The sequence below is a fragment of the Gossypium hirsutum genome, chromosome A08, assembly GCF_007990345.1.
Source record: "Gossypium hirsutum isolate 1008001.06 chromosome A08, Gossypium_hirsutum_v2.1, whole genome shotgun sequence".
In the NCBI taxonomy this organism is placed as follows: domain Eukaryota; kingdom Viridiplantae; phylum Streptophyta; class Magnoliopsida; order Malvales; family Malvaceae; genus Gossypium; species Gossypium hirsutum.
In genome coordinates, this window is record NC_053431.1 from 72,808,785 (window position 1) to 72,815,761 (window position 6,977).

A 6,977-nucleotide genomic window follows, 5' to 3' on the forward strand; every position below is an offset into this window, starting at 1 on the left:
TTTTGCGTAGGAAGTTAGAAGGCATTAGGTTCCACCCACCTGATTAACACGACATGCTGCGAGCAGCAAAGATTTTTCCTTATTAACAAAAACGGAAATTTTTAATATTCACATTGGTTGAGATCCGATTTTAATTTTTTATAATCAAATTTTTTGTAATTTAAAATAAAATATCTTGCATAAATCTATTTTAATTTAACGCCACACTTCCAATTAAAATCATTTTTTTCAATTAATAAAATTAAAACAAATTAGCTAAATTAAACTACTCCAAAATTCTTTAAATCATTTCAACACAACTATCAAAATTAGTTAAGATTTAAGAATTAAGAATTTCAATCAAATTAATTTTTAATTTGATGGATTAAATAAATTATTAAAAATTTATAAAAATAAAAAAATCAATTTAATTACTAATTTAACCAATTTATATTAATAATTAATTCACAATTATCAATCCATCCAACACATGTAGCAAACTTCGTCTGACTCTGAAAATAAAGAGTGCAATTATATTAAAGGAGAGAATCAAAAGAGTTGGAACGCAATTGTGTTTCATAAGAAATGGGGAGGTGCTCTCAATCATTTGATGCGGTGAAAGCGTGTAAACTAAGATAGTGATTTCCAGCAATCTTTTTCTTTTTTGGAGTGCTTTATTTTTTCCGTTGACCATTCATTTTCATTTGTTTGTCATGTTCAAACTAACTTCTATTCTGTTTTTTAATAAATGGCTTAAAAATCAATATGCCTTACTATGCTTTCATTGGCTCTACAATTTGAGTTTAATCCACTTGTTCTATTTTTCCCCTTTTTCTTTTTAATATCCCTCCTCGAGGAAAAGGAGAGAAATCACGGGACAAGGGTGATACTCTCGCTGTCAAACCCAAAATATTATATTTATATTAAAAGCTTTTTTATATATTTAAACCTTCAGAAATTATTTTATAGATCTTTTCTATCACATTATTCATGATACTATCTAATTAAAAAAATATATATAATCTTTAAATTGAAAATTTAATTCAAATGTACGTACATATCATGTGAAAAAAATATGATTTATCTTTTTTTAATTGGATAGAACCATGGATGATGTGATGGAAAGAGTTTAAAAATATTTTTTTATAAAATTATATTTAAATTATCTTATACGATTGATTTCCCTTTTTAACTGACTTACCGTGAGGATATTGTATTTCTATAATTGAATGTATTTTTCAACTCTAATTTTATATTTTAATCATTGTACTATTTTTAAATTTAAATTTTAGTCCTATCTAATTATTAAAATCATTAAAATACTTCTATTAAATTAAATTACATGACATTTTTAAAATAATATTTTTTGTTCATATGACCAATATTACATACGTGAAAAATTAAATAAGCGGATAAAAATGTTGAATCTAAGGTTATTAGGTTTCTGATTGCAAATATAAAGTTGTATACTTCTTCAACACTCTTCCAAAAAGAATAGAGTAAAAGTGAATGCTTTTCTTTTAATTGCATAACTTCCAAGCGATTTAAATTGGCCTTTGAGCTTTTTTTGAAGAAGAAGATTGAATGTTCCATATTCCAATTTAATGGAAATCCTTTGAGAATGGTAACAAGGTCTAAATTATTGGAATTAAAAGTAAATAAATTAAAATTTAAGTTTGTAAAGAGTATAAGAATTTGAAAATAAAATTAAATATTTTTTTAGGTAAATTATAAGATTTAACTTAAGTTTACTTTTATCATAATCAAATAATCATCAAAATATCAACAAGTGTTGAGTGCAATGGTAAGATGCATTATATTCCTAAAGAAAGGTATAAGCTCAAACCTTGAAAATAACATTATTAGATAGGACAACTACAAACCCCAATAAAAATAGTAAAACAGATGAAAAATATCACTAAAATATATGATATATACCATTGGTTTGGGATTTTCAATTTATCAGTATTTAAAGCATTTCCTGCCTTTCTATAATTTCCATCAAAGAAAAAAAAAACCATTAGTAAAACGAAAAGGCATAACTAATAGCAACTACTTTCCTTTTTTTATCTCCTCTTTCTTGGTAAAAAGAAAACAGAATATGAATTATTTTCCACCAAAACTCGTGTTATAACAAAAAGCTAATCTCAAAGACGGATATGTTGCCGAATATACTAAAATTTCTAATTTTTTATTTCTTTGGATTATCATATTATATATCCTTATTCAAATATATTCAGTAATAGACAGTTTAAAATAAATATATATATTAAAGATGTCCGAATAACCTAACAAAGCTGACAAAATACAAAAGAAAGTTTGCAAAATGAAAACAATTAAGACTTAAAAGACAACACAAGCTTTCCAAGTAAAGTTCACCAAAACATTCATGTGAATTAAATTGTTAAGAGTGCACGATTTTCTGCCTAAACATTCACTTATATACCTATTAACACCTTTACTCTCGATTCAAAAACAGAAAGAATGCTAAATATATTTTTAGGTTAAATTTACTAAATGAAAAAGAAAAAGAATTCTGTCCCTGGCCGTCTTTAAATGCTATCGACGTCTTATATTAGAAGCACGAATTGTCACACTGTGTAAAAATTTCGTATACCCGAGGAAGCTCAGTTTTCCATCTGAAACTCTTATCCAATCTTTAAGCAAAGAATGAGCTGATGGCCCCAGATTTAGTTCCTGCAAAATAAACACCAACAATGACAAAAAATTTCGATTTCCCGAACTCAGAAGTGAACTAAGCCAATAGGAATGTCCCCATTTTGTATGAAAACAGATTATCGGAATACCAGTGTCAATTCCTCCACTGAAATGACCTTGTTTCCGTCTTGTTCGAAATACTCGAAAGCTGTGCTTGCAATACTCTCCCATTCTTCAGATGCTTCGAGCTGATATGTACTGATTGCAGCAGCGCAGAACTCTTCAAAGTCCATCTTTTTGTAATAGAGTGGTTCCATCTTGAAATAAAATTTAAAATTGTCAGCATTTTAACTACACGATAACATTTAACAATACATCCCAAAACCTGCGAGAAATCATATATACAAAAAAATCAAATATTAATCCGTTGTGCACGGCTATTCTATCAGTGCTTCAAAACAAAGAAAAAATAATTTCCTCTTCAGCTTCATCTTAAAATATGCAATGTATCAAAATCAAAATCATATTACTCTCAGATCATGCAAAAACTTGAGTGCCGTAATTGCTCTATAAAGCTCTAATGATTAAAAATGAACATCGTTAGAACCATGCTAAGCCCTTTAACATGAACGGTGCTATTCCCTCCACAATAAACAATATATGAGAACATAAAACAATATATCTCACCACATTTATAATGTCAAAAACTCTTGACTCCTGCATGGCATCAGTTCTACTCTTCATTAAAGCCTGCAATTATTCATAACAACGGTCACGACAAAATTACTGCAAATGGTACAGGCAAATACTAAAACAAGTTAAGAATCAATAGCAAAAAGTTTAAAACTAGTTTGTAGCTACACCAAAGCCTGAAAGTATCCACACGTCTAGTTAGAAAAGAGGTCTCAAAAAGCTTGTGAGAGTTGGAAAGAGGTAAGAAATTGATAAAACAAAGAACTAACTGTTTTAAAATTACTGAGGGACACGCATCCATCTTTTGGTTCTAAAAGCCTAAACTGTGCAGTAAGATACCGAAGCGCATCATCCGGTAAAGCTTTTGAAAGTGCCTGAAACCAACAAAACAAAACCATGACAAAAAGTTGATTCAAACTCTTTTCTTTTCAGATACTTTACTAATTTCCCTGTATAGTGTGTGTGTGTGTGCATGCGTGCAGGGTAGGAACTGGTAAGGGATTACTGATAATTTGTCCTTCTCTTAATAACAGGAACCAGTAAACTACCTTTTGTGCTGCTCGTCTGAAAGGGGTGGCCCGAATGTAAGACTTGACTAACTTGTAGATCAAAATATCCAAAGGCACAACACGATTGTTATCTTGTAACCATGGATGAGCTGACAATATAGAGGTCCTTATTAGTTTCCGAGATAATATATAATTTCGTTAGCAACTTCAAACCAAAGTTGTAAAAAGAGAGGGAGAGGGAGCATAAATCCTAAAAGCTTCTTATGCATGAGGTCAAACCAATAAACATGACTTACCTAAAGCTTGGGCAGCAGTCATTCTTTTCCTGTGATCCTTGTTCAAAAGCCTTTTCACAAAATCCTTGGCTTCCACTGATACAGAAGGCCAAGGTGAATCATCGAAGTTAGGATCAGCTCTAAGCACAGAACGAAAAATTCCTGATTCAGTTCTAGCCCAGAAAGGTCTGCTTCCACACAACAATATATATGTTATGACACCAATACTCCACATATCAGCTTCAACACTGTATGATCTATGCAGTACTTCCGGTGCAACATAGTATGCACTGCCAACAATATCATTCATACGTTGATCTGCAAATGAATAAAAACTGAATGGTTCTTGTTCGAACAAATTGTTGATAAATTATATGATTCAGAGGGGAGGGGAGTTCCGTATTACATGATTCAGACAATTATGCCAATGAGAGCACATTTGACAAATGGAATGCCAAGATTAATGCAAATATAGAAAAACCCAATTAAATCTTACCTGGCCTAATAAAATCAGATAAACCAAAATCGATAATTTTCATTGGAGCATCCTCATCTCTTGTGGTAAAAAGAAAATTCTGCAAAAAGAATGATTGGTTAATAACTAGAATTGGATCCAATGTCAAAAATATTGTGCCGTATATTAACAATAAAGCAGCATAGAACTAAATTAAAATTTAAGTATCATATTCCTCTATGCCACACCTCGGGCTTTAGATCACGGTGCACAACCCCTTGAAGGTGACAAAAAGCTACTACACTTAAAATTTGCACAATTATATTTTTAGCATCCCCTTCGGTGTATCTACCACCTCTGCAATAAAGAACAATACGAAACATGGTTTTAGCGATGAGGTTAAGAATTGACTTGGACGGTGCAAGAGAAGAGGGTAGTCCTTCGATACCTAGACAAAATTCTGTCAAGTAGTTCTCCACCTTCACATAATCTGACAACAAAACAACATTTCACTGTAATTACTTTGGAGGAAACTTGTTAACTCGCTGGTTTAGGACGCATGCCTAGACCAATCACAAATTGTTCCTTATGTATGATGCATATTGTTTGATATTCTGGCTAAGTTTATTTCAATCAGTTGAACTGGTGAAAAGATTAAACTTAAAGATTGAGGAAGGGCTACTAGAAAGAATAAGAGATCTTAAAAATAAACTATAACAAGTACAAACATACTCCATGACAATATAAACGTTATTGGCATCCTCAAAAGCATCATGAAACTTGATCATGTTTTTATGACCGGATAAGGCTTTCAGTATTTTGACCTCCCGCCGAACATCTTCTACTGATATTGCTGAGGTCATCTGCAAAATAATATCCACTCAGCTTCCGATTCTTCGCAAAACCATTAATCATCTCGAGTTATGTATATTTCATCAAAAACTAAAACATAAGTTCAGAAGTACAAAAGAAAAAAGCTATCATTGCAGAAAATTTCTCCTAGTTGTTTCCAACATGAAGGGTGAGGGGAGGTTAACTCCGGAAAACTGTATCTTAATTCCCCATTGAAGATTGAACAAAATTTAAGCCAATCCCAAGTTATTGATTAGTAACCACGAATAACTTGAACTACCACCAAATCATCGATTACTAAACACGCATGCATTCAACTCTATTAGCTTAAAACTTTCCTTTTTATCTTTAGAAGTCCGAATAGCATCATCTTGTTTTCTTTGAAAATTAAATAATAAAATCATGCAGCTATATTTGTTAACTTCGATCAACCGGTTTACAGTTCAGATCTTCATGCTATCTGCAAACTGCATTTGTTATTAACGTCAATACTTTTCTTTTTCACTTTCTACTCTTAGTAATGTATCCAAATTCCAAGTACTTCAAATATATTATACTAATGAAATCTCTGACGCAGATTGCAGTTTCAAATGAGACAATCCATCTAATAATCAATTTTTTTTTTTACTCCTAATCAATAATAACATCAACTATTAAAAAAAAAAAGCACATACCAAAAATGACACACCTTAGCTTTAGAAATGATTTTAACGGCCACCGACTTTCCCTTTAGCTCTCCTTTCTTTCCCTTGGCCCAGCAAGTATGTCCAAAATGCCCTCGCCCAACCTCCTTGCCTAGCTCAAATTTAGCCCCTAAATTCTTCCCGTATCCAAAATTTTTGTCTAGCACCGCTCCTTCCCCATCCTCGGGAATTGTTCCTTCCATCGGAGCCGCCTGGTTCGACCCCTTTCGTCTCATTATTGCTGCCATGATCGGCTTGGCAGGAGAGGGAGGCGGCAAAGGCCACCTGAACTTCCTTCCCGGTGTTCTAGCTGGTGATGGAGACGGCGCCACTCCAGCGGGTAGTGGACTAGCAAATGGACTAACAGCATAAGAGTTTGTCTCAACGGATGGGGTTGCCGAGGCCGGAACCGGTCGCGGCTGAGACTGATTGACTGTGGAGGTTGCTTCATTGTTGACGGACACGTTTTTGCTACAGCAATGGCCCATGATTCTGAATGCGGGAGTTTACCGTTTCTTCTCGGTCAAATCATCTGAACTTAAGCTTCAGACTTGATTAGCAACTGCAAAACCACCACGGCGAGAAATTTGAGATAGTAAATATTTTCTTTTTTAAATGGAAATTGAGAACAGAAGGAAGAGGAAGAGTTGAAAAAGTCGGTAATGTAGTATAAATTTGAAAGTTGATGAGAAAAGGCTAAAATCACAGGCAGCTGTGATTATTAATTGGGAAAGTACACTTTGAAAAAAAAAGTCAAAATTGTTTTTTTCAATATTAAATTTAATTATTCAATTGAACAATAAATCATTATAGTTAAAATAAAATTAAAAAAAAAGATAATAGAACCTTTTTAAAATATATATATCTATGAATA

The 6,977-nt window shown here is 32.3% G+C and overlaps 1 protein-coding gene across 4 annotated transcripts; it reads right to left on the bottom strand.

The window, feature by feature from the left end:
* Positions 1–2,353: 2,353 nt before the first annotated feature.
* Positions 2,354–6,771, bottom strand: LOC107948907 (CDPK-related kinase 4). 4 transcript variants are annotated; one of them, XM_016883571.2, is made up of 11 exons: positions 6,109–6,771; positions 5,301–5,431; positions 5,017–5,058; positions 4,817–4,925; positions 4,611–4,689; positions 4,136–4,432; positions 3,879–3,988; positions 3,600–3,704; positions 3,325–3,387; positions 2,787–2,954; positions 2,354–2,676 (listed from the first exon to the last, which is right to left on the bottom strand). In XM_016883571.2, exons 1-11 carry the CDS (start codon positions 6,589–6,591, stop codon positions 2,539–2,541), a joined length of 1,725 nt encoding a protein of 574 aa, XP_016739060.1. In that variant the 5' UTR covers positions 6,592–6,771; the 3' UTR covers positions 2,354–2,538. The 4 variants fall into 4 exon arrangements, with proteins under 4 accessions (XP_016739060.1, XP_016739068.1, XP_040930483.1 ...); XM_016883579.2 differs by having other exon boundaries at positions 6,095–6,726; XM_041074549.1 differs by lacking the exon at positions 3,600–3,704.
* Positions 6,772–6,977: the final 206 nt, after the last annotated feature.

What these genes read in the sequence shown, in the direction of transcription:
- LOC107948907 (XM_016883571.2), bottom strand. Translation starts at nt 6,591, where the DNA reads ATGGGCCATTGCTGTAGCAAAAACGTGTCCGTCAACAATGAAGCAACC. An exon ending in ACCGTGATCTAAAGCCCGAG is followed by an intron (nt 4,690 to 4,816) that starts GTGTGGCATAGA and finishes TTCTTTTTGCAG; the next exon opens with AATTTTCTTTTTACCACAAG. An exon ending in TTTTTGACATTATAAATGTG is followed by an intron (nt 2,955 to 3,324) that starts GTGAGATATATT and finishes TTTTATTTCAAG; the next exon opens with ATGGAACCACTCTATTACAA.